Below are 27,360 nucleotides of genomic sequence, written 5' to 3'. Positions count from 1 at the left end.
TGTTCAATCACAAGGACAAGCCACACATGGCAAAAACATTTTTTTCCATAGAGATACATGAATAACAGTTGAAGTAAACTCCTACACCTGGGAGGAGCACAAAAACACATTCCAAGAACAGTTCTGTGTTTTGGAGAACCAGAGGTTACAAGATCCTTGTCTTGTTTCCTTGTAGTTTTCTCACAAGCATGCAGAATTCTCACAGGACTCCATTCTTGGATTGTGTGTGAATAGAAGGGAGGCCATATGGTCAGGCATGATCCAGGACGACTCCTAAGAAAGGGACTCAGTCAGAATTATGTGTTGAGAGAGAGGAGTGGGAAGAATCCATGAGTAATAAAGACATCTCTGAAGGATTTCAACCAATGCAGTCAGTTTGACAGCACTGCACTTGAAGCAGGTGCTTTGAGTTGGGACTAGAATTAGGTTATACTGGACTCATGGAGACTCATCAAGCCAAAGTCACTTTGGTAGCTGCAGAAGATCACTGTTGGCTTATAAACAAACAGCAACAAGATCTGTGTGATGTCCAGAAACTAAGCTGCCAGTGACTGGATGAGGCAAGACTTTCGAGACTGACTCCTAGCTGGAAGACAAAATAGTCTGCAGGAGGTGGAAGATAATTAGGTGCTCTCACCAGAAATAAGATGAGGGGCTCTCACCCCATTCTGTAGACACTTGCTACTTCCCCCTACTTGGACTAGGGGGAACAGGCTGAAGACAGCCCACAAATGGCCGGATGCTGTACGTCTCTGATTTAAAGATACATTTCAAAACATAGTCTTCGCCATGGAGACCAGCCAGGGTATGCTCACGGCACTTAGCTTTGGTAAGATGGATGTATCCCTTATTAACTGAGGAGGTATGGATTAGGAGACAGGTGTTAGAGAAGGAATCACAGGCTGACAGCTTAAGGTCCTGTCTGGAGTATCTGGGCAGGGCACTTTCTTCCTTTCTCTAAAATGGAAAGAGGCGTATAGTTTGGAAAACTGGACAAGTTGAACATCCATATTCTAAAAATTCAAAATGTGAAATGCTCCAGAATCCAGAGTTTTTTGACATACCATAAGCAGGAAGTTCTGCCTAGGAAACTTCAGTATAAAAAGCTTTTAAAATGTTAAAATAATTTGTGTTACCCCCCTCCCCCCCCACACACACATAGGTCTTGACGAGCTCTAGTGGCGAAATTGGTTAGCTCAAAGTACTTACACAGATAGGCCTTAAAACTCAGACTGAACTCCAGTCCACTCTCTACTTTGAATTCCTGATCCTCTTGCCTCCGTCTCCCTTGTGCTGGGATTACAAGATTATGCCATCACACCCAGTTTTTTATGTACATTTTAATCTTGAGCTGCATTCCTGAAACATCTGTCTAGGTTAGTGTTTCTTTTTTTTTTTTTTTTTTTTCCGTGAGACAGGGTTTCTCTGTGGCTTTGGAGGCTGACCTGGAACTAGCTCTTGTAGACCTGGCTGGTCTCGAACTCACAGAGATCGGCCTGCCTCTGCCTCCCCAGTGCTGGGATTAAAGATGTAAACCACCCCTGCCCGGCTTGGTTAGCGCTTCTATTGCTTCAATAAAACACCATGACCAAAAAGCAACTTAGGGAGGGAAAGAGAGGTTAATTTCACCTCGAAGATTACAGTCCATCTGGAAAGGAAGTCAGGGCAGGAATTTAAGGCGGGAACCTGAAGGCCGGAACTGAAGCAGAGGCCACAGAGGAACGCTGCTTCCAGGCTTGCTTCCAAGACAGAGTTTCTCTGTGTAGCTTTGTAGACCAGGCTGGCCTCAACTCACAGAGATCTATCTGCCTCTGCCTCTTGAGTGCTGAGATTAAAGGCGTGCACCACCAACGCCCAACTTCAACCTTCAGCCTGCCTTCTTTCTTTCTTTCTTTTATTTTTAAAGATTTTATTTATTATGTATACAACATAATGCTTCCATGTATATCTGCACAGCAGAAGAGGGCACCAGATCTCATAGCGGATGGTTGTGAGTCACCATGTGGTTGCTGGGAATTGAAGTTGGGACTTCTGGAAGAGCAGTCAGTGCTCTTAACCTCTAAGCTATCTCTCCAGCCCTTCAGTCTGCTTTCTTACACAACCCAGGACCATCAGGCCACATTAATCAAGAAAATGCCCTATAGACATATTCCCAATTCTGAAAAAATTCTGAAATTTGAAATTCTGGCCTCAAGTGTTTCAGATAAGGGGAGCTTTCAGAAAGATTATGAAGTAACACTGATGTAAATGTGGAACTGGAATATTTGAGGAGGAAATCAACACTGTTACCATATGTGTAGTCTTGGGGAGAAAAAGGTAGAAGCCAGGCATGGTAACAAACGCCTTTATTCCCAGCACCTGGGAGGCAGAGACAGGAGCAGGCAGCTCTTTTGTGAGTTTCAGGTCAGTTTGTTCTACATAGTAAGTTCCAAGATAGCCAGGGCTATGTAGAGAGGCCCTGTCAAAAAAAAAAAAAAAAAAAAAAAAAGTAAGACAAGTGAAGGGGGCCAAAACCTCACTCCTTGGTTTCCTTCCTTTACTTGGGGTTGGAGGCAAAGCCGAGCTAGCAGTCTGTTCATGACAGCTGGTAGGATCTTGGTCCTTCAGGGAAATCTAAATTTACTTATCCATCACTGTTCTTATTTCTTGAGATAAATGTAAGATGTAGACTCCAGGAAGACATGCTGTCAGTAGAGGCCTAACAAAGCTGTTGAGACAGGGCATTGGCTGAGGGAGTGTTTAGTTCTTGAATAGCTTCTGTTTGGGCCAGGCATGGCAACTTATACTCCAAATTCCCAAAGCCCAAAAGAGGCTGAGGCAAGAAGACTGCCATGAGTTTGAGGCCAGCCTGGGCTATATATAGAGTTAAGTCCCAGGTTAGCCCAGACCACAATGTGTAACCCTTTCTCAGCCCTTGCTAAAAAAAAAAAAAAAAAGTTAAATAGTGTGTTCATTTTACCTCTGTGTGGTATTTTTCTATAGGTGCCAGCTTGGGAATAACCAGTGATGGGTTTTTTCAGCTGGAGGACCTGCCTAGGTAAGCTGGCGTGACATCATGTCTCCCTCTCCCAGGAACCAGTGCTCTTCCTTTTCTGCCCTGCCTCCCTTCGTCCCTTGTCTTTCTGTGTTGCCCGTGCCATCTTGAACTCAATCTCAGTTGACTCCCCTGCCTCAGCACCATCCACCTTGAAGTGTCTTCAGGCTTCACAGATAGGATGTGAGTGAGCATACAGCCATGACTCAGTTGTGTTTGGGCGGTAATATAAGTCAGGTCAGACCCACTCCTGAGCAAGCTTTATCACAGACACTTGCCCATCACATATTTTAGAACTATGTAATAAACTTTTATTGGTATGAATACAAGCTTAATGAATGGATTTATTCATGTTATAAAGAAAAGGCTCTGGGAACAAAAGGAAGTGAACTAAGGTGTGGTGCCTTTGCCTGAATCACAGTTGCTTGGGAGGCTGGAGTGGAAAATGGCAGAAACCTAGGTCTTCCAGGCTGGGCTAGGTAACCTGGAGCAACCCTTGTCTCAAAAAAAGAGCATCCAGTTGTGACATTCCTAGGGCACTGGAAGGTTGAGGCAGGAGGATAGCTTTGCTGTATAGTAAGTTCAAGGCCAGCCTGGGCTACATAAATGGTCTTTCCCTTCAAAGCTATTTCTTAGGTGATTTCTTTGTTCATTCCTTTTTCTCTTACATGATTTTAAAAAAAAATCATAAATTACAGTCTTGAAAATCCTGTAGGAGGGGTACCGGTGCACCACATGATTCCATTTTTGCCCTCAGAGGGCTTATGGCTGGATGGGGTGGGCAGCTGGAACCCTCTGGAAGGCTGTGGCAGTGGTTCTTAAGGCATCGTGAGGTAAAAGGGTTGCTCTGGGGATGCGGAAGTACTGAAAGTCTTTTCCAGTGAATCCCGCAGTGACAGGAGGTGGCATGAAGGTGCCGGGGGAGCCAAGGGAAGCATTGGGCTCCTTGCAGCTCTCAGAAGCGGTGTGATGGTGACCTGTCCTTTTCACTCAAATGGGGCCCCTCCCCTCAGAACATACCTTTCAGAAATCTACTCTTCAGCACTCACTCCTCCTCAACCAACTTCAGAGTGTGTTTCTTTCTTTAGAAATTCTTCATGGGCCAGGCCTTAGGGATGGATTTACAATCCCAGCTGTTCTGGAGGTTGAAGTTGTAGAATTGCACATTCAAGGCCACTTGTGTTGTTGAACAGATTTAAAGCCAGGTTTGACCAGTTGACCAAGCCAGTCTTTAAACTTTTCTTTTTTTTTAATTCAGGGTGGAGATACAGACCAGTGGCAGAGGTATCTAGTATGGAAAAGGCCCTGGGTTCACACCCCATCAGCATCAACCAAAAAGATATTTTGAGGACAGAAACCATTACCCATCCCATCCAGTGTAGTGCCTAGTACAGTGTAGGACTTCAGTGTCCAGAAAAGAAAAGAAGGTGGAGAGAGGAAAGGAGAAAAGCAAAGGTGGGGGTGGGGAGAAGGAGGTCAGCATACGAGTGAGAGAGAGAGACAGACATGCAAGAAGAGCCATCTCATAGGTTTTGAAGAGAGTGGAAGCTTCTGATCATGCTCAGCCTTTTAGGGTAAGAGGGTCCTCACCGGTCCAGTCATTTTCAGTCATTTAGCCTCCAGCCAGGCCAGGAAGCCTCAGTAGGCTGGCATGTCTATGGAAATAGTGGAAGACGGTTCCTTTGTTCAACCTGAAGCAGAAATCACTGGCTGGGGCTGATACTCCCTATGCCTCAGCCTGAAAGTAAGCCTTAAGCAACAGTTTCTCAGACACTGATCCAGTCATTCAAGCATTTAGCTCGGGCTTAAGCTCTTTTGTTAAACCAAAATGGAATCAGGAAGTTGAGTTCAACTGCTGTCTGGGCCACCCAAATGCTGGGATTACCAGCATGAGCCACCATGTCTGACTTAAAATGACTTTCTTAAATTGGCCTTTGATCATGCTACAAGGATTAATAGAACTGAATAATGAGTGAGGAGAATATCCAGCCTGGGAAATAATGGTGCTGTTAGATTTATATATGAAAATTGGGAGGGGTTCAGGCCCAGTGTACTACATGTTGGCCAAATGAGATACATAGACTACCTCTAAATAAATAAATAAACAAACAAATAATAATCTCTCTTTTGGGGGGAGTTTCTCTATGTAGCCTTGGCTGTCCTAGAACTCACTCTGTAGACCAGGCTGGTCTGGAACTCACAGAGACCCACCTGCCTCTACCTCCTGAGTGCTGGGATTAAAGGTGTGCTCCACCACCATCACCCAGCAAGATAATTTTCTTTTATGGGGTCAAGGGTGGGATGGGATTTTGTTTTATTCAGTTTGAGAAAATGACTCGAAGCATAGCTCTGGATGGTCTGGAACTCATACCAGGCTGCCTCTGCCTCCAAATGCGTGGGATTGTGGTGCATGTCATACTGTTCCTCATAAAATGTTAACTGTCTGGGAAAACTGAGCAGCGAGCCCACAAAGGAAACATGTTAGTCTGTGCATCTGAAGCCATCCCCAAATCAGTTTACGAAGCGGTCACCCTTTGCTTCTATCTCAGCCGCAGTGTCATTGTGGGTGCGGGTTACATTGCCGTGGAGATAGCTGGCATCCTCTCTGCCCTGGGCTCCAAGACATCTCTTATGATAAGGCATGATAAGGTAAGCCCATCTCCTCCCCCACCCCTTCTTTTTTCCTAATTAGAGAATTTTTCTTATGTTTTAAAAACTGGTTATCACCTAATTTTTAAATATAATTTTTTATTACTATGTGTATATGATACGCATATGGGAGCGTGGATGGGCATATGCCATGCTGCCTATGGCAGCAAATGGCAGTCATGATGGCCAAAGCAGGAAGCTGAGAGTTCAGTCACAAACAAAGCAGAGAGAGTGAATTGGAAGAGTCATGAGCCTTTGCGTTCTCAAAAGCTGGTCCTCCAGCAAGCCTACACCCCCCAAACATCGCCACCAGTTGGATACCAATTGTTCAAATATCCAAGCCTATGCAAACCATGCAGGCAGTATGGCCAGCTCTTGTAGCCAAACATTCTTTAAAATCAAATGTTCTAATCCAATCCAATCCAATTTGGCCCTTCTATGGTAAGGAGTGATGGTAGAAATATGTACTGGGCCGGGCGGTGGTGGCGCACGCCTTTGGTCCCAGCACTTGGGAGGCAGAGGCAGGTGGATCTCTGTGAGTTCGAGACCAGCCTGGTCTACAAGAGCTACTTCCAGGACAGCCTCCCAAGTCACAGAGAAGCCCTGTCTTGAAAAACCAAAAAAGAAAAAAGAAATATATAATGGGACCATATATTTCTGTAAGAGCCATAAACTTTGTATGTGCAGTAAAACACTACAGGTCAGAACATAAATTAGTCTTAAATCTAACCTGAAGCCTTTGATGGTCATTGGCACTACGTGGCCTATGCAATATGGCAGGCACATGTGATATGATTTGTTCAGATCCATGGCATGGTGAAGTTGCAGTATGCGGCATGGTGGGACCTGCCAAAAACCCTTTAGACTCAGTATGCACTCGACTCTGATTAAGTTTCTGTCATTGTGTGTTCAGAAACTTTTCACTGTTGCCAAATTTTTATGGGACACCCCGCCCCTCACATTCACATCTACTAGTAGTTTGAAATGCTGGCTCTAGCTGCTGTTTCTCACAGGATAATTGAGAGAGCCTTCCCAGAGACTGGAGGGAAAGCCAGCCCCACTACAAGACAATGTAGAGAGCCGTCACATAGAGCAAAGGGAAAGCAGCCCCACTACACGAGAGTTTTCCTAGATTCTGCCAACAAAGAAGGGGGGGGAGGACTGAAAGAAGGAAGAAAGAAGAATAGGAGAACATGAAGATAATAGAGTTCTGAAGTTTGTTCATTTTTCAGAACTCTAAAATAGATGTAGATGACACCAGATATGGTATAGACACTGGTGGCAAATAGAGGCTCTGCTAAACTCTTCCCCAGTGTGAGCATGAGTGAAGGAGGCGGTACGAGGAAAGATAACAGAGGGCTGGGACTGCTCTCCCAAGTCCGCGCTTTGACTTTAATCAAGTTTCATTTCTTTCCCAACATCGGTGTCTCTGCCTCCATGTTTAAATGCAGGTTCTTAGAAACTTTGATTCACTCATCAGTTCCAACTGCACTGAGGAGCTGGAGAACGCTGGCGTGGAAGTGCTGAAGTTCTCACAGGTACTCAGCTAGGGCTGCTAAATCATACTTCCAGGGCTAAGGGTAGAACACAAGATCCTGTGTGTGGAAGGGCTCCACCACTGAACTGTGTACCTCAGCTGGCCCCCAGTTAACTTTGCAAACGTGTACTTCCTCTACTGCAGCTTAGCCTGCTTCTATCTGATCATGTGCCAATTACTTCCTCTCTCTTACCTTTAATGTGTATGGATGTTTTGCCTTCAAGTATGTCTGTGCACTGTGTGCTTGCATGGTAACCAAAAGATCAGAAGAATAGAGTGCCTGATCCCACAGTGTGGAGTTACAGACAGTTGTGAGCAGCCTGATGGATGCTGGGAATTGAACCTGGGTCCTCTGGAAGGTTAGGCAGCCAGTGCTCTCAACTGCTGAGCCATCTTTCCAACCCTCTCATGTACCTCTTTTCACATCCTTATTTTTCAGATTTTCCAAAAAATGTTTTTGTTTTTTTTGGCGGGGGGGGGGTGTTTTTTCGAGACAGGGTTTCTCTGTGTAGCTTTGGAGCCTATCCTGGCACTCGCTCTGGAGACCAGGCTGGCTTCAAACTCACGGAGATCCATCTGCCTCTGCCTCCCAAATGCTGGAATTAAAGGCGTGTGCCACCAATGCCTGGCGTGCATATGGTTTTTTTAAATTAATCTGTTTTATTTAATTTAATCAGTGTTGTAGAGTACTTTATTCCTCAGGAAATGACTTAATTTCAGTCAAATTTTTCTAGAGATTCAGTCTGGGAAACATGAGTGTGGCCCTCTCCAGGTCTGTGCTACTCTTCCAGCATAGCCCATATGGAGTAGAGTAAGAAATGATAGTATGCTTTGGGGATGCAAAAATGAAGGGATTTCCATCAGCATCACCTTGGAGACCTTCGTTAAATGATGAGCTGGGTACCCATGTGGATGCTTTCTACAACTGCATATCATCACCAACTGGATTGTAAATACTTGAAATAAAAGGGTGTCTACTGAACATGTACAGGCCTTTTCAGTTCATTATTCTCTAAAGTAAATGACATTTACTTTGTGTTATAAACAACCTGAAGTTGATTTAAAGTATTTGGGATGTGCTTCGGTCATATGCAAATGGCAGCTCATGGTTGTCTGTAACTCCAGTTCCGGGGGACACCCTCTTCTGGCCTCCATGGGTATGACACACATGTGCACACAAATACACATGAGTGCAGGTATCTTTGTAGGGGAGGCCAGAGGTGTTAGAACCCTCTAGAGTCAAACTTGTAGGCAGTTATGAGCTGCCCAGTATGGGCAGATAGACAGGCTTGGCTTGGGCTTTTGAAAATTCAAAACCCATTTCCAGTGACACACCCCTTCCAACAAGGCCCCACACACCTCCTAATCCTTGCTACAACAGTTCCACCAAATAGGATCCATTTCGGAAGCCAGGCCGATCCAAGGTTTTTCCTGAGGCCCTGGTGTATTGTAAAGGAATGTAGTTCCGTCAGTAATAGTCTGAAGCCAGAGCCTTGGGGGAAGATTCTGGGAAGCCAACTCTTCACACTTAAAGGGTTGTGGTATCAGTCCCAAGACCACTGTGTGCCGGTCTGTGACACTTGCAATATCCCGTGTTCTTTTTGTGCATCATTGCTCACTTAGCCTTCTACCAACTTTGTCCTATTGTATGATAGATTCTGCTGATGCTGTCCCATTTCTCCCCTGAAATAAGTATGTAAGATGTGGTAATTCTTTTTTTTTCCGAGACAGGGTTTCTCTGTGGCTTTGGGGCTTTGGAGGCTGTCCTGGAACTCACTCTATAGACCAGACTGGCCTCAAACTCACAGAGACCCACCTGCCTCTGTCTCCTGAGTGCTGTGATTAAAGGTGCCACCAACGCCTGGCTAAGATGTGCTAATTCTTAATAAGCCTGCTGTCATGATCACCAGATCGTATAGCCCTCCTGGTCCCTGTTGGGCTAGCCTTGGCTGTCCTGGAATTCTGTCTTATTTTTCTTATCCCATCCTCCGCCTTGACATCCCATCTCCCCTCCAGGACCCTTATTCCTGCGGGTTCAGGTCCAGACCAAGCATGAGCCTATGGGGACATTCTCATTCAAACCACCACATATGGCCAGCACTCCTGGTCTTTGAAAGAATCAAGGAAACAGGCCTGGCTCTGGGAGTTAAGTATCCATGGCCTTTGGCTAAAATTAAACACCTGTTTGAACTATAAGTAAACATTATTAAAAATTCTAGCTGGATATAATTGCCGAAGCTTGTAATCCCCATACTTAGGAATCTGATGCAGAAATATCGATATGAATTTGAGGTCAGTCTGGGCTATAGATTGAGATCCTGTCTCAAAAAAAAAAAAAAATCCACAAAAATTCTGGTTTCCTTAAACCTAGTGCCTTAAGTCTAAACTCCCAGCTACTTAGGAAGCTGAAGCAAGAGGAGGATAAGTTCAAAGCCTGTCTGAAGGACAGAGGAAGTTTAAGGCCAGACTGGGCAATTTAGTGAGATCCCATTCCAAAATAAGCAAAAACAGGGCAGAAGGTAGCTCAGTGGTTGAGTGCTTGCCTGGCGTGAGTGGAGCCGAAGGTTCAGTCCCTGGTACTGGGAGAAAATCTTTGCTTTCACTCTACCTTCACCCCTTTCTTCCCATACATAACACTTATTTTTTTTATGTATATATAAATAGGTAAAGGAAGTAAAAAAGACACCATCCGGCTTGGAACTCCTCATGGTTACTGCTGTTCCTGGTAGGAAACCCACCACAACCATGATTCCAGATGTTGACTGCCTGCTCTGGGCCATTGGACGTGACCCAAATTCTAGGGGCCTGAATTTAAATAAACTGGTAAGCTGACTCAGTCTGCCTTGTGTTGTCTTCCATCTCCAATAGCCCTGTGACCTTCTGCACTCCTGTCCATGTCCTTTGTCATGAGGTCCTGTTGCTTTGGAGTATGTCTCCTTTCTAGTGTACTCACCCCAGGTCAGGTATCTGTTAGACTGGAGGGGTCTGATCCAGATTGTCCATTCATTTCCTTACTTGCTTCCTTTTTGCTGACTTTTAAATGTTAGGATTATGGGTATGCACTACTGTACTTTACCTCCCACTTCCTGTTCCATCCTTTTCTCCTTCTTTCCTTTCTTTCTGGCAGTGTAAGAATTGAATTTAGGGTCTCCCACACATGCTAATTTAGGGTCTCCCACACATGCTAATTTAGGGTCTCCCACACATGCTAATTTAGGGTCTCCCATACATGCTAATCTAGGGTCTCCCACACATGCTAGCCAAGTACTCTACCACTGACTGTAGTCCTAGCCCTCCCTTTTTTTTTTTTAAGACATGGTCCACTAAGTTACCTAGACTAGCCCTGAACTCAGTCTGTGGCCCAGGCTGGCCTTGTAGTTTTCCTTCTTTAGCCTTCCAAGTAGCTGGGGTTATAGATCTGCACCACTTGTCCCTGTATTTATTTGTTTGTCTTTTGAGTCAGGATCTTTTGTAGTCCAGGCTGACCTCACCCCTCCTCTTCTTCCCTCCCATTTCCCATCCCTATTGGTTGAATCTGTGTGTACATGCTGATGTGTATATGTATGCATATGTGCTTTGCATGTAGAATGTCAGCCAGAGACTGACATTGATATCTTCCTCAATTGCTCTCTACCTCATTTTTTGAGGGAGTCTCACTGAATGTATAGCTTGCCAGTTGGTCTAGACTGACTGGTTCGCAGCCCCGGGGATTGTCTTGTCTCTGCCTCCCCAGCTCTGTGATTATCACTCCACCTGACTGTCCAGTAGGTGTTGGGGATTGAACTCAGGTCATCTCTCTTGCCCAGCAAGCTCCCACAGAACATCTTCCTAACTCCAACTTTGAATTTCTTATCCTCCTGACTCTACCTCCCAAGTACTGTGATTGGAGGTGTGCACCTCGCTATACTGGAGATCAAACCCAGGGCTTCAAGCATGCTAAACAAGTGCTCTACCAGCCAACCTATTTCCCCAGCTCACTATTTCCTGAATTTTTAAACAATGAGGCTGGATAAAGAAGGTTCCTTCTCACCTTATTAAAAGTTAAGATAGGTCTGTTGTAATGCAGATCGAAGGACTGCTGTGTGCCAGGTTGTGTCAGTGGTTACTCATCTCTTAAATCTTGCCAGTAACTGAAGGGTGAGGAAACCAAGAAACAGGATTAATAGGTAATTCACCAGGCTGCTAACTCACCACTGTGTTTTAGTGGCCCAGTTAAACTCATTTGCAGTAGCAGCTCCAATATCTGTAGATAAATAGTTGCATCTGTGAAATTTCATAACTAGTGAGTGACAGAGCTGGGATTGAAGCCAGTCTACCTGGCTCCAAAGGACCTTTCTCTCTGAGTGATGCTGGGAGTCGGGGCCAGGGCCTGATACATGCTAAGGGTGTGTTCTGCCATGGAGCCACATCACAGCCTCAAAGATTGTATTCATATGTATGCGTGCATGTATATATTCATACATATGAATAAATAAATAAATTTATTTACTTATTTTTGAGGCTGGGTCTCACTGTGTAGCCATGGCTGGCCGGGAACTGGCTAAGTAGACCAGGCTAACCTCAAACTCAATGACTTCAGAACTGTGCTTCTCTGCAGAAGCCACTGTATTCTTAACGCTCTGTCTCACACTGGAGCATTGTTTCTCTCAGATCTGCAAAATAAACAGAACACATCTTAGAGGAAAGATGACTCGGTGTAAAGGAAGTGTATTTGGTTTTTTGGAGTAGCATGCAAACTTGGATTAGATTTAAAAAAAAAAAAAAAGGTAAGATGGTAACTTGGGAAAAAAATTCCTTTGGTGACTGTTTCAGGCTGAGACCCTATAGGTGACTGTTTTAGTTGGGTTTCTATTGCCATGATAGAACACCATGACCAAAAGCAACTTGGGGAGGAAAGAGATTATTTCAGCTTAGAGTTTGTAGTCCATCATCCAGAGAAGTCAGGGCAGGAATCTTTGTAAAAGCCATGGAGGAATGCTGTGTGCCGGCTAGCTCCTCAAGGCTTGCTCAGGCTGCTTTCTTATATTATCCAGGACTCCCTGCCTAGGATGGCCCCTCCCCCAGTGAGCTGGCCCCATCCACATCAATCATTAGTCAAGAAAATGCACGAGAGGCTTGCCCACCGGCCAGTCTGGTGGGAACATTTTCTCAGTTGAGGGTCTATCTTCCCAAAGGCTCCTAGCATTTGTAAAGTTGACAAAACACTAGCCAGTGAGCAATACTTTAGCGGCTCTTCAAGTACTTAGGAAACAGTTGACAGGTGTTTCAGAGGAGCCCTACCAGTAGCAAGTAGGATAGTGTACCTCATAGCCTAGTCATTCTCTCCCTCCCTCCCTCATTCCCTCCCTCCCTCTCTCTCTCTGTCATTCCTTTTCATGCTTACTGGATCAGTCTAGTCCCATTAAAGCACCTCATAGTTGATGAAACAGTACATACACACATACATACATACATACATACATACATACACACACACACACAAACACACTCATTAAGGAAGCTATGGAACTTGTCAGTGTCAGCTTGAAGTGATTTGCATGTTGCTGTTCAGTCTTAGGCTTTTTGGAGGTGCAGATGTGAAATGCAGCTGTTCTCAAGGTTTGATTGCCATGATAGATGGCCCCAGTATTTACCAGATGTTCCTTTGTGGTTTTTTAGGGGATTCAGACAGATGAAAAAGGCCATATCATCGTAGACGAATTCCAGAATACCAATGTGAAAGGCGTCTATGCTGTGGGAGATGTCTGTGGGAGAGCACTTCTCACCCCAGGTAATGCTGCTTCCTTTCTTGGGGACAGAGGCCTGTTTGTTGTCTAAAGCCACCAAGATTTCACAGTCCAATTTGCTTCAGCAAAATTAAAAGCATTCCTGTCTTTGTCGTCAAAATGGCATTGAAGTAGATGTAGGCTAGGTACCTGACCTTTTCTGAATAAAATCCATTATTCCTTAGAAGACTGTATTTGGAACAGGCAGTGGTGGAGCATGCCTTTAATCCCAGCACTCAGGAGGCAGAGGCAGGTGGATCTCTGTGAGTTCAAGGCCAGCTTGGTCTGCTGTGGTGCCCAGCTACTCTCAACAATTTTGAAGTAAACAATCAGTTTTATGCTTATATTAACAATGGTTACCTTGCTGCACAATAGATCTGTTGAATACAGCCCTCCTAACTAAAATTTTAAGTTCTTTAACAAGAGTTTAAAAAACAACCTTGCTTCATCTGATGAAGCTAATCTTAAATCAGTCACTTAATAACTGGTGCTTTTTCTGGACTCAGTCCATTTGAGGGGAAGACAGGAATAAAAGCAGGCTAATGGGACACAAGCTTTTAGTTTAAAAGAATCTTACTGAAGTAGAATACAAATGTGCCAAACTATGGCTTGTTCTGTAAATACCCTACCAGGAATGTTCTCATTTGGTGGATTAACTTCCAGGTGACTGGGAACTTGGGCATATGTCACTTTTCTTCATAACAGAACATACAGAGTGGCTAAGCTGATGGTTTTGGGTTGTTCACGATGGCAGTGCTAGGTTTTCATTATTTCATTATGTGAGAGTAGAGATAATGGACATTGGTGTATCGTTCTGTCAGAGCTGTGCCAGATCAGCAAACGGCTCTCAGAGCAGTGTTGCTGTGCTAAAATAAATAAAACAAACACTGGTTTTTGTATCATTGTAGTTGCAATAGCTGCTGGCCGGAAACTGGCCCATAGACTTTTTGAATGCAAAGAAGATTCCAAATTAGACTATGACAACATCCCTACCGTGGTCTTCAGCCACCCCCCTATTGGGACAGTGGGGCTCACTGAAGGTAGGTATTTTAAAATGAAGGTCGGTATTTTAAAATGAAGGTCATTAAGGATAACCTTTTATCAGCCAAAATCACTGTGTCCCAAGTTGCACTAACCCTTTTGTTTAGTCTGGAGTCATAGTTCTCAAGCAATGAGTACTTCAAGTGTGTGACTCCTGCTGCCCATATGTCTGTTTTCATTCTCTCTCTTTCTCTGTCTGTCTCTCTCTCTCTCTCTCTCTCTCTCTCTCTCTCTCTCTCTCTCTCCTCTCTTTCTTACACACACACACACACTCTGGATTTTTATATTTATATAAGTTAAAAGTAGCCAAAAGAATACAAAGGATTCCTCTGTGTCATTATATTTATGCACCCTATATACCAGTGCTTCTTAGCCTGTGGGTCTCGATCCCCTTGAGGGTCGCAGGACCCTTTCACAGGGGTCACCTAAGGCCACTGCAAATACCAAGTATTTATATTATGATTCATAACAGTAGCAAAATTACAGTTATGAAGTAACAATGAAAATAATTTTATGGTGGGACGGTCACTACAACATAAGGTCACAGCATTAGGAAGGTTGAGAACCTCTGCTGCATACACACCCTACATCTTACTTTTAAAGAACAACGGTCTTCACTTATATAAACATAGTTTTAAGATGGGAAACCTTCAGCCGGGCGTTGGTGGCGCACGCCTTTAATCCCAGCACATGGGAGGCAGAGGCGGACGGATCTCTGTGAGTTCAAGACCAGCCTGGTCTTGAACTACAAGAGCTAGTTCCAGGACAGCCTCCAAAGCCACAGAGAAACCCTGTCTCAGAAAAACAAAACAAAACAAAAGATGGGAAACCTTCAATTAATAAAGTATTTTAAAAAATTTTATGTAAAGCATTATTTAAACTTTACACATTATGCAAATTTAACTATCTATCTCAAATACCATTTAGTACAATAATAGTCCCCCATCCACAGTCCAGAATTCAGTTCAGCACAATTCATGTCAAGCAGTTTGGTCTCATTTAATCAGAGACACATTCCTCAGCCATTCTGTTGTGATGTGACATGGACATTTATTTTGCAGACTGCCCCTTATTTTGGTACAGTTGGCTGTTTCCTTCTTGTTTGATTCAGGTGTGTTTCTGGACAGTACCCTCTCATAACTGTGGAATGGTTCAGTTTTTGATTTATGCTTTTTAAATGTGCATTATAGATGAAGCCGTTCATAAATATGGAAAAGAGAGTGTGAAAATCTACTCAACTACCTTTACCCCAATGTATCATGCTGTGACCACAAGGAAGACCAAATGTGTGATGAAAATGGTTTGTGCCAATAAAGAGGAAAAGGTATTGGGGAAAATATTGTCTCTCTTACATGTATTTTGGGGCTCTTTATAGTAGAAACAAAATTCTGTTGTTTTTTTAAAAAGGAGGTTTGACTCTCAGTATTGCAAAGAAGAATGGCTATCCTAAAGATAAAAAGAAAACCAGGAGGGAAAGTAAAAACTTGTCATTGACCACTAATGCAGAACAGACAGGAGGCTCAGAAATACTGGTAAAGGGGGCCTGGAAAGATGACCCAGTGGTCAAGAGCACTGGCTGCTCTTGCAGAGACCTGGATTTGGTTCGTAGCACCTGCTTCAGTTAGGTGGGTCTCAGCCACCTGTAACTATAGCTTTAAGGGAATCTGGAACCCTTTTCTGGCCTCTGAGGGCACCCCCACATGAGTGTACAGAATTACAGAAGACACACATATAAACATAAATGAAAATGACAGAAATCATTAAAATATATAGTGGTAAATGTATTTTAATATAATACGATTTAAAACTTAATAGAATAATACAATAAAACAAAAGTTTAACCAACTTTTTTTTTTTTTTTTTTTTTGAAAGTTACTGTCTTTTGGCTTAGCTTTCTGAGGATCTGCCAAACCGGTTTTGGTGTGCTGCAGGATTTTCTGTCCCCCAGCAAATGTTCCCATTTCTCCCACACCCTCTCCACTGTCTTTTTCAATGTAGCCACTTCAGTGATTGTTGTGTGGTTTCTCAGGATGGTTTTGATCTGCATTTGAATGGGTCTTACTTTAAAATTTAGAAAATACATTTGATTTTTGGGTTCTCAACTTTTTTTTTTTTTTTAAGATTTATTTATTTTGTATACAGTGTGCTGCTTGCACACCAGAAGAGGGCACCAGATCTCATTATAGACGGTTGTGAGCTACCATGTGGGTGCTGGGAATTGAACTCAGAACCTCTGGAAGATGGGTCCTCAACTGCTTAGCTGTTTCTTGTAATTGAATTAAATCTTAAGAAGGAACTTGGTCGTGTATAAAGGATATGCCTTATGTGAAGTGTTGGTCTTCTTTGGATTTTTGACACTGTCCTGACCTTTGTGCCTCAGCCTTCGAAGTTGTAAATTCCAAAATGAATGCTGCCATTGCCTAGCTGTAATGTTAAGTTAGGAGATGCTACATTACATTAGGCGATAGCCCCATAGGTAGAGAACTAACTCTTCAGGAGTTTCTCCTCTCACCTTCACCAACATTCAGTGGCTAGCACACATGTGACCTGATCCTCTCGTTCACCTGTGCATGGTCATGCTCTCTGTCTCTGCCCCTCCTCCACACACATTAAAATAAAAATTGGTTTTAGAAATTTAGCTATAGTAATAGTTTTCAGCTTCTCTTCTTAATAATTACAAGCTGTGGGCTGAAGAGATGGCTCAGCAGTTAAGAGCACTCACTGGCTGCTCTTCCAGAGGTCCTGAGTTCAATTCCCACATGGGGACTTACAACCATCTATAGTGGGATCTGATGCCTTCTTCTGGGCATACAGGCATTAAAGTTGTACATACAGATAGAGCACTCATATACATAAAATACATTTGAAAAAGAAAATGAATTTAAATAATTACAATCTGTGAATGTGATTTGATGGGCTTCAACACCAAAAGTCACAAGACACAGTCTCGTTTTTTTAGTGCAGCACCTCAGAGGAGGGGTTTGTGGCAGCAAAGCACAGCTTGCTGCCTGGAACAGTCCTTACTGGCCTTCGATTGTCACATCAGTTGAGTCAGCAGGACCCTGCTCTTTCTTCCCTTCCCATTTTACCAGAGTCTCACTCTGGCCTCTGGTCTCCCAAGTTCCTTTAAACTGAAATGCAGGAGTTCCTGCTGCTCTTGCAACAGAAACAGGGATTGAATTATAATTGTGTAGTCCCTGCCCAACATAGATAATCCTGTGACTGTCATAGAACCTTGACAGAACTACTGCTACATAGAGAGCCGGGGACAGAATTAACGGGTCAGGAAGGCACCGATCTGTGGCTATGTGGTTAATGACTGGGAAGGGACAGGTCTGTGGCTATCTGATTAATGACTGGGAAGGGGCAGTCTGTGGCTATGTTGTTAATGACTGGGAAGGGACAGGTCTGTGGCTATCTGGTTAATGACAGGTCTGTGGCTATCTGGTTAATGAATGGGAAGAGACAGGTCTGTGGCTATCTGATTAATGAATGGCTTTAGCTCTTAGGAAGGAGCGAAGAAAGCCAAGCGTGGTAGTGTAGACTATGATCTCAGCACTCAGGGGGCTGAAGCAGGAGGATCAGGAGTTTGAGGTCAGCCTAGGCTATTATAACAAAACCCTGTCAGGAAAAAAGGAAAGAGAAAGAAGTTCACCAAACGGACATCATGTTAGAAGTGCAAAGGACAGGAGGAAAGCAAGAGTAGGGAATGTCTGGTGTGCTCTGGAGGGAGCCACTGACACAGGGTACCCGGGGCCTCATAGGTTTACTTACACCAACTTTGGATTAGAAATATGATTAGAGTTATTGGTGGTGGTGGTGGTGGTAGTGCTGGTAGAGGTAGAATACAGTGGCTCGGGCATTTCCAGCCAAGTGTTCTACCACTGAGCTATCATATTTACCTCACAAATATGTAATTAATATAAATCTGATCCGCCGGGCGTTGGTGGCACACGCCTTTAATCCCAGCACTCGGGAGGCAGAGGCAGGCGGATCTCGAGACCAGCCTGGTCTACAAGAGCTAGTTCCAGGACAGCCTCCAAAGCCACAGAGAAACCCTGTCTCGAAAAACCAAAAATATATATATATATATAAATTATAAATCTGATGTTCCTAATTTCTGTTTTCTCTCAGGTGGTCGGGATCCACATGCAGGGGATTGGGTGTGATGAAATGCTTCAAGGCTTTGCTGTAGCAGTGAAAATGGGGGCCACCAAGGCCGACTTTGACAACACGGTTGCCATTCACCCTACCTCTTCAGAAGAGCTGGTTACACTCCGTTGAGGGCCCAGGGACTCGGATAGCTGGCTGGCAGTCGGACCAGTAGACTTCTAAGAGCCGACGTATCAAGTTTACTTCCCGCTCCAGCTTTATATATTTCTTTATTTTAATCAGGATCTTCTGGTGGTATACATTTTTAGTTTAAAAAAAAAAATTATTTATCCAATCGGAAATTTGTTTTGTTAATCTGGGGTTGGTTTTCATTTGATAATATTTCACAGTAGTTAATATTTTTAATTTTTTATTAACAGCCCTGTGCTAGTTGTGTTTTTCTTGTTTCAGCCTCATTCCAAGTATATGACATATATGAAGTACCATGAAGTTAATACACCTGACGAGTGAATATAGCTAGCTAATTTTTTTGGTTTTTTTTTTTTTTTTTTTTTTTTTTTTTTTTTTTTTTTTTTTTTGGTTTTTCGAGACAGGGTTTCTCTGTGTAGCTTTGGAGCCTATCTTGGTACTCGCTCTTGAGACCAGGCTGGTCTCGAACTCACAGAGATCCACCTCCTCTGCCTCGGCTGGGATTAAAGGCGTGCGCCACCAACGCCCGGCTTTTTTCTTTTTTTTTTTTTTTTTTGAGACAGTGTCTCTCTACAGCCCCAGAGTGGCCTCCAACTTAAGGTCCTCCAGCTATGGCCTCATGAATGGAATTATAGGCATGTATGATCATTCCTGGCCTAACTTGTTAGTTTATATGATGGGAAGTCTCCATCTATAAATATGCAAGGATACAAAAATGTGTGTTTTTGAATCTGCTATTTTTGTCCTGTGTATTGCAAAGCTGCCCTGAGGATGTGACCTCTCTCTAATCTCATTTTATTCTTTGCTCCGCTTTAGATGATTTAAAATGGTTTGTGTTATTTTTATGAAATGAAGTGCATCAAAGTTAGGAGAGCCATGGCTGTTAAATTGGTTGTGTTTCAGGAGGTGTAGGCTGAGCCACTTCAGGAGTCCTTCCTTCTGAGCATCCACAGTTCAGTCAGTCATTTCAGCATTTCTGTGTTTGTCAGTTTATTTTTTTATGAGAACTGTTCCAAAATTTTGAAAATCACTGCATTGTCTTATAAAATTTATTATAAACTTAATTGCTATCAGTTTGTTTTCTAAGAATTTTCACACTGGGAGAACAGATACTAACACCTTTTGGGGAAGAAGTTGCTCTAAAAAGTGTCAGAGGCAGGAGGCCCAGCTGGGACTACTCAGCACTTGTTGCTCTTGTAGAGGAATTGGTTCAATTCCCAGCACCTACATGGTGCCTCACAGCCTTCCATAACTCCAGTTCCAGGGGATCCAATTCCCTCTTCCGACTTTTGAAGGCACTAGACACATGGTATACAGACATACACATAGGCAAAACACTCCTACACATGAAATATATAAATCTTTTAAAAAATTAATAAAACTTAGCTGGGCAGTGGTGGTATATGTCTTTAATCCCAGCAATTGGGAGGCAGAGGCAGGCAGCTGTCTGTGAGTTCAAGGCCAGCCTGGTCTACCAACTGAATTCCAGGACAACTGGAGCTGTTAAACAGAAAAACTGTCTCAAAAAACCAAAAAACAAACAACAAAAAACCAAAAGCTTGCAATGTAGATCAGCTAGAGGAAGCCCCAAACAGCTTCTGTCCTGCCCCTTTAAGGACCATTGGACCTTTTGACCCATATGACCAAGACAACAGAGCATTTTGCATGGCAGCCTGCGCCTGTGCAAAGCCCCCTTGTTCTGCATTCCTCTCAAGACTAGCAGGTTTTCAGGGCACCTAGAAAATGGGCTGGAGTCACCTGTCCAGGTGAATATGTTAACTCCAAAGTCTGTCAGATGCTGTGCCTCTTTCTTGATTGTAGAAAGACCAAATTGGACAACTTAATTGCTCACCTAAAAAACGTTGCCATGGCCAGGCGTTGGTGGCGCACACCTTTAATCCCAGCACTCGGAGGTAGAGGCAGGTGGATCTCTGGGATTTCCAGGCCAGTCTGGTCACCAGAGCGAGTACCAGGATAGGCTCCAAAGCTTCACAGAGAAACCCTGTCTGGAAAAAAAAAACAAAGAAAACAAAAACAAAACAAAAAAAAAAAAACAAAAACAAAAAAATGCTGCCATGTATCCTATAGTAGTATGCTGAATTTTTTGTTGGATTGATTTTTCCACTACCTGGCTAGTAAATATCTTACAGTACAGTTGTTGACACTTGAAGAACAGTGTCCTTTGAGCATAACACCTGTTGCCATCTTCATCAAAGTAGGTGTGACTCATTGAGAGAGACACTCAAAATAGAGTGTTTTCCATCACCTAAGACCTTAGCCCCTCTAACCTGCATTTTCCTGACAACTGAATGTAGTTCTGACCTAGCTGAAGATAATCTGGTCTCAGAAGGAGCTAGACTGCTAGAGTATATATAGAGTAAGGAAAGTTAAGTGAAGACAGGGACTCCATCTATACAGCCATGGGAAGTCTTCATTTGTGTTGGTGTGAGCCTTCTCAGTGGGGCAGCTCTTTGGGGCTTACCCAAGAACCGTTAAGGAATTCCAACTCATCGGTTGGCCATGTTGGCCTTTGTGAGAGGACCGTTGCTTTGATCTGCTGTGATATCCTATCTGGGTAAGTAGACATTTGTTTACATCTTCCCAGGAAAAGTTCACACAACAGAACTTGTGTTTACTTGGTCCAGTTAGCATATGGTCTTCAATGAGTGAGCCAGTGTAGTATCTCATGGAATGGAAAAGCAGTCCAGTTTGCTGTGAATCAAACTGTGACAGGCTGGAGAGTACATCCCTGAGACAGGTCAGTAATGGCCTGTCTGTAAACACCTTTACAGATGGTCTGGCCTGACCATCTGTAAACAAACTGCTTTTAGTGGTCCTTATTGGTAACATGGACACAAAGCCTTTGCCAGGTCAGCAGGTACATACCAGGTATTGGTGTTCTGTTGCTGTGAAGAAACACTATGACCATGCAACTCTTTTTTTTTTTAATAATCTGCATATATATATATATATATATATATATATATATATATTTGAATTACAAACAAGATTGAATTACATGACCATCCCAGTTCCCTTCTCCCTCCCTTCCTCCTCTACCACCTCCCCAACTAAAATTCTATCATATGTCCTTTCTCCTAATCTACACCTGACTCAAAATTTCTGCTTCCTCATGACCTCTGCATCCTTCCTTTTCTTCACTTCTCAGTCTCGTAGCTTCCAACCCCCTCTTCCCATGTTCTCAATTTGCTCAGGGGATGGTGACCCCTTCCCCTTCTCCAGGGGACAAAGTTTGTCTCTTTTAGGGTCTTCCTTGTTTACTAGTTTCTCTGGCAGTGTGGATTGTAGGATGGTAATCCCTTACTTTAAATAAAAGGTTTATTTATTATCTATACAGTGTTCTGCCTAAATGTCAGAAGAGGACACCAGATCGCATTATAGATGGCTGTGAGCCACCATGTGGTTGCTGGGAATTGAACTCAGGACCTCTGGAAGAGTAGTCAGTACTCTTAACCTCTGAGCCATCTCTCCAGCCCCCCATGCAACTCTTATAAAGGAAAGCATTTAATTGGGACTAGCTTACTGTTTCAGAGGTTTAGTCCATTTTCATCATGATGGGAAGCATTGCAGCATGCAGGCAGGCAGACATGGTGCAGGAGAAACAGCTGAGAGTTCTACATCAGATCCACAGGTAGCAGGAAGAAGAGTGACACTGAGCCTGGCTTGAGCATTTGAAACACCAAAGCCCACCTCCAGTGACACACTTCCTCCTAATTCCTCTCAAGTAGCACCACTCCCTAATGACTAGCATTCAAACGTGAGCCTATGGGGGTCATTCCTATTCAAATTCGCCAGAGGCCAAAGGCTGTTACGATAAATCTTTCTGCCAAAACCGCCGGAGCCCCACCGCCATTGAGTGAGCTTTATGCCAGCCATCCGCCTGAGTTAGGGCCCAAATGAATACACAAAAATTTGTATTAGGTACAATGCTGCTTGGCCAATGACTAGGATTCTCATCTGTTAGCTCAGTCTTAACTATCATAAACCTATATATTTTATAAGACATCTTATCGGACGCCTTATTGGCGTCCCTCCTTGCCAGTGGATCACATTGTGCCGCTGGAGCAGGAGCGGAGGGGAAAAGAGGGACGCTTCCTGTTTCTCTTTCTTTAAATATGAGTCTCCTTGCTATGTCACTTCCTGCCTGGATCACTACTTCTCTACTACATTTCCCAGAATCCTCTTTGACTCCTAGTCCCGTCTAACTTGCTGTCTCATTGGCCAAACAGTATTTTATTTAACAATAAGATAAACATACTCAGTACATTTCCCATCAAAAGGCATTAGCTCCCCCGGAACTGGAGTTACAGTTGTGAACTGCTTGATGTGGGTGTTAGGAATGAAACCTGGGTCCTCTAGAAAAGCAACAAGTGCTGTTAGCCACGGAGCCATCTCTCTAGCACCATAAATTAAAAAAAAAAAAAAAAAAAAAAACTTTAAGTGAAATTACAGTACAGGTTAAAAAGGAATACAGTCAAGATTGACAGCAGGTCACAGAGTGAAGGTATTTAAGTGGCCCCATTATTGTTTGGGGCTTTCTTTTATGGGATTCAAGAGGAGTTTGGTTACTAGGGGCATAGATTGAGTGGTCTCTATTTTGCTTGCATCAAATTTACATAACCATTTCTCTGCTGTCCATGGCCCCTCCCATGTTGTATCTGATTATGATCGTATGCACACTCATCTATGCACAGGCATATTTGGTAAATGGGATTTTCCTTGAAGGTTCACTTTAAGGAAACAGTTTGCCTTAGTGTACATGTACATGCATTCAAAACTGGTTAGCCTTCCTACTCTCTTACCCTACCTAAGTGGTGGAGTATGACCTAGTAGAATCTGTCCAAGTTTAACAGTTATTAAGGGGGGAGATACTTATTCCACCATTCTGGTGGGAGAGCTTTATGCACATGGGTCCCTAGCTTGCTAACAGGTGGCTGGATGTTTTGTTCAGAGAAAAGTATAGTACATGCACATAAGAGACTCAGGCTTCCAAGTACATTACTAAAAGATGAGTGTGTGTGCATAGCCCAAACCAAGCTAAACTATTCCCTATGCTAACCTCCATCATATCTAGTACAAGAGTTGCAACTGGAGATACCATGTGGTTAGGACTATCACAATCTGCTGCCATTTTCCCAGGATCAATCTGTCTTCTGCATGGAGACATAGTGGGGTTTACCTATGCAGTGTTACTTTTAGTTTATATTTGACATGGTTGAGACAGATGGACTTTCCTAACCATCATCTTTCGTGAACAAGTATAGAAAATTCTGCCTGCTGCTAAATGTGTCTATTTTCTGAACTGTGGGATGGGTTCAGAGACCCATGAGAACCAGGTGTGAGATGCACCTGAACTAAAGTTGTATCAATCACGGGACCTCCAGAAGCCCCTGACTCTGGTGCTCCACAGTGAAGTTTATGTTCCTTGAAATTAGTGTCTGTCTAGAATGTGTGACTCTGAAGTCTTTACCCAGCAAGGAGGCACCCTAGTAAAAGTGAGGGGAGGGAGTAATAATGTGAGGAAGTGGCCTCTCTGCAATTCAGGTGTTTCTGGGTTTGTAAACTGGGTCAACCGCAGAGCTGACTGAAGCCCTACATCTCTGTTTTTGTGATTCAAGCTAGGCTTTCTTCACTCAATCTAATGTTGATATCCTGGCATTATGCTGACCCTGCCCCCTGACAACTGGCAGGGTACACACACTGGCCTTCAGGCAAATACTTAGACAGCTCAAAGGGCCCTGTGTTGCATGGGTACTTCATGCATTACTTGGCTGCATAAGGACTCTACGCTTGTGCAAGCTTTCCCTTTTAAGCTAGCCCCTCCCACCTGTTACCCCCTTCCATCTCTGTTCCTGGTTGGCCAACACCTACCCCTGCTTTTGCTCCTTTCCCCCAATAAACTCCATGTGAGTTTCGTGGTTCGTGTTTCATCAACCCCAGCTGCAGCAAACAACAACATCTAGAACTTTCCACAAAGAAAATGTGAGATTCATAGCCTGGTTTGCCTATTCCACTAACAGAACACCTTAAGCACCTAGCCATCACCACAGATCTGGCTACCCTCATTAACTGCTGACTACTCCCATTACAGAAGCCACACCCAATTGCTTTTAGCAAGTAATTGCTGCCACTTAGCCTGTTAGCCTGAGATCTTGAGTGTTTTAAGTTTGTGTACGGTAGGAAAACAATAGGGTTTAAATTTGTCAGGTCATTTTCAGATTTCAAGGGCTTTTTTTTTTTTCTCTTGGTTTATTGGTGACTTGAGATTCCAATCTTAAATTGGTAGGGAAAAAAGGCAAGATGAGGATGATTGGGAAGACATTCTATGATGAGCAAGAAGTGACAACAACTTAAAACCATCCACTTAAGCTGGGCATTGGTGGTGCATGCCTTTAATCCCAGCACTCGGGAGGCAGAGGCAGGTGGATCTCGAGACCAGCCTGGTCTACAAGAGCTAGTTCCAGGACAGCCTCCAAAGCCACAGAGAAACCTTGTCTCAAAAAACCAAACCAAAACAAAACAAAACAAAACAAAAAACCATCCACTTAGAAGTATGTGTGGGGCTGGTTGGAGAGCTGATTCAGGGTTTAAGAGCACTGGCTGTTCTTCTAGAGGACGAAGTTTAAATCCACAGCACCCACAAGGCAGCTTGCAACCTTCTGTAACACCAGTACCAGGGCATCCAATAACCTCATCTGGCCTACAAAGGCACAGGGCACACACATTCAGGTTAAACACTCACACATACAAAAATAACTCACACATACAAAAATAAATCTTTATAAAAATGTTAAGTATGTATTGGACTGAGGAGACAGTTGAGTGGATAAAACACTTGCCATGCAGGATGAGATCCGGAGTTCAGATCCATGTGAAGTGAGGTCGGGATGTAATAAAGAGGAAGAAGAGTACGTGCCTAGCATGCACAAGGCATGGACTGGATTCCCAGCCCCATGACAATAAAAAAAAATGGGACAGGCATGCTAAATGGCTGTTATCCTGGCACTGGTAGCAGAGGCAGACTCTCTGGGGCAAACCTGGCTAGCTAGACTAGCCAGAATTGACAGGGTGTAGGTTCAGCAAGAAATACTGCCTCAATAAATATAGGCTGGAGAGGGAGCAAAGAAGATACCTGATACCAACTTTGGGCCTCCATACACGTGCACCACTACTTATTTTTGGTCTCCCCTTGGACACGCATATACGTATACATACATACATGTAGCAAGCTTTTTCTTTTCTTTTTCTTTTTCTTTTTTTCTTGGTTTTTTGAGACAGGGTTTCTCTATGGCTTTGGAGATTGTCCTGGAACTAACTCTTGTAAACCAGGCTGGTCTTGAATTCACAGAGATCCTCCTACCTCTGCCTCCCCTGCCTCCTGTGTACTGGGATTAAAGGTGTGCACCACCACTGCCCTGCTAGCAAGCTTTTTCTTTTGGGCCATCATCCAGCTCCCAAATCATGACTTGGAGACTTACTATTAGTTATGAATTTTCAGCCTTATCTTAGCCCTTATTTTAATGTTTCTCTTTATATATGTTTTGCCTTGGCGCTTTTTCTTTTTTTTTTTTGAGACAGGGTTTCTCTGTGTAGCTTTGGAAGCTTTGAAGCCTATCCTGGCACTCGCTCTGGAGACCAGGCTGGCCTCAAACTCACAGCGATCCACCAGCCTCTGTCTCCCAAGTGCTGGGATTAAAGGTGTGTGCCACCAATGCCCGGCTTGCCTTGGCGCTTTTTATCTTTCTTTTCTCTCTCTCTCTCTCTCTCTCTCTTTCTCTCTTTCTCTCTTTCTCTCTCTTTCTCCCTCTACCTTGCTCTCATGCTGTCTCTATGACTGGCTGGCTGGCAGCTGCCTGGTTTCTGGCCCTGAACATGTCCCTCTCTTTCTCCCAAATTCTCTCTTTTTTTTTTTTTTTAAAGATTGTATTTATTTATTGTGTATACAACATTCTGCTTTCATGTATATCTGCACACCAGAAGAGGGCACCAGATCTCATAATGGATAGTTGTGAGTCACCACGTGGTTGCTGGGAATTGAACTCAGGAATTCTGGACGAGCAGCCAGTGCTCTTAACCTCTGAGCCATTTCTCCAGCCCCCCAAATTCTCATCTTCTCTTCTCTCCTTTCTCCTTTTTATTCTCTCTGCCTGCCAGCCCTGCCTATCCCTCTCCTGCCTAAGCTTTTTATTAGAACAATAAAGTGCCTCAGACAGGCAAAGTGAAACAAATGCAACACATCTTTACATAATTAAACAAATATAGCATAAGCAAATGTAACACATCTTTACATAGTTAAATATTCAACAACACAGACACATGTATACATACTACACACGCTGCAAATACTTAATAAGCAACAACAACAAAACATTGTATACCTATGACATCTTAGCTCTGATGAGAACAATGGAACTGCTAGGAAGTATGGAAGGAAGTATTAAAGATAAAAAAAGCTGGGTGATGGTGGTCCATACCTTTAATCCCAACCCTTGGGAGGCAGAGGCAGGCAGATCTTTGTGAGTTTGAGGCCAACCTGGTCTACAAAGTGAATTCCAGGACAGTCAAGGCTACACAGAGAAACTCTGTCAAAAAAAAACCAGTATGTTTTTACTGAGGCAAGAGAGCCAAAGGAGAAGGAGAAGGAGAAGGAGAAGGAGAAGGGTGGGTTAAATGTTCTGGGCACAGCCTAGGGGCAGTGGTGGTGCACACCTTCCATCCCAGCACTTGGGAGGCAGAGGCAAACGGATCTCTGTGAGTTCGAGACCAGCACGGTCTACAAGAGCTAGTTCTAGGACAACCTCCAAAGCTACACAGAGAAACCCTGTCTCGAAAAACCAAAATAAATAATGTTCTGAGCACAAAAATGGTAAATGAAGGAATAGTTTTATTTATTTACAGATTTAGGTGCTGAAGATGAAAAAAACAAAAAGATCTCTAATGATAAATCTTTCCACCAGCTGCCTGAGCCTCGCTGCCACGTGGTTGCCCAAAATAACATACAGAGATTAATA

The 27,360-nt window shown here is 43.5% G+C and overlaps 1 protein-coding gene across 4 annotated transcripts in view; it reads left to right on the top strand.

Moving 5' to 3' along the window:
* The window catches only part of Gsr (glutathione-disulfide reductase), a 45,978-nt gene extending 27,421 nt beyond the window's left edge, over positions 1 to 18,557 (top strand). For 3 of the 4 annotated variants that reach the window (XM_027391278.2, XM_027391276.2, XM_027391277.2), the window contains exons 7-14: positions 2,983 to 3,037; positions 5,584 to 5,683; positions 7,135 to 7,221; positions 9,885 to 10,043; positions 12,879 to 12,990; positions 13,894 to 14,025; positions 15,217 to 15,350; positions 18,161 to 18,310. In XM_027391278.2, coding sequence (XP_027247079.1) covers positions 2,983 to 3,037; positions 5,584 to 5,683; positions 7,135 to 7,221; positions 9,885 to 10,043; positions 12,879 to 12,990; positions 13,894 to 14,025; positions 15,217 to 15,350; positions 18,161 to 18,310 — 929 coding nt within the window. Of the gene's footprint in view, positions 1 to 2,982; positions 3,038 to 5,583; positions 5,684 to 7,134; positions 7,222 to 9,884; positions 10,044 to 12,878; positions 12,991 to 13,893; positions 14,026 to 15,216; positions 15,351 to 18,160 lie in introns of all 4 variants that reach the window. The other variant, XM_027391275.1, reaches the window with a different exon arrangement.
* The last annotated feature ends 8,803 nt before the right edge of the window (positions 18,558 to 27,360 follow it).

Source organism: Cricetulus griseus (genome assembly GCF_003668045.3).
Source record: "Cricetulus griseus strain 17A/GY chromosome 1 unlocalized genomic scaffold, alternate assembly CriGri-PICRH-1.0 chr1_1, whole genome shotgun sequence".
Taxonomy (NCBI): Eukaryota; Metazoa; Chordata; class Mammalia; order Rodentia; family Cricetidae; genus Cricetulus; species Cricetulus griseus.
This window is presented reverse-complemented; position numbering and strand designations above follow the sequence as displayed.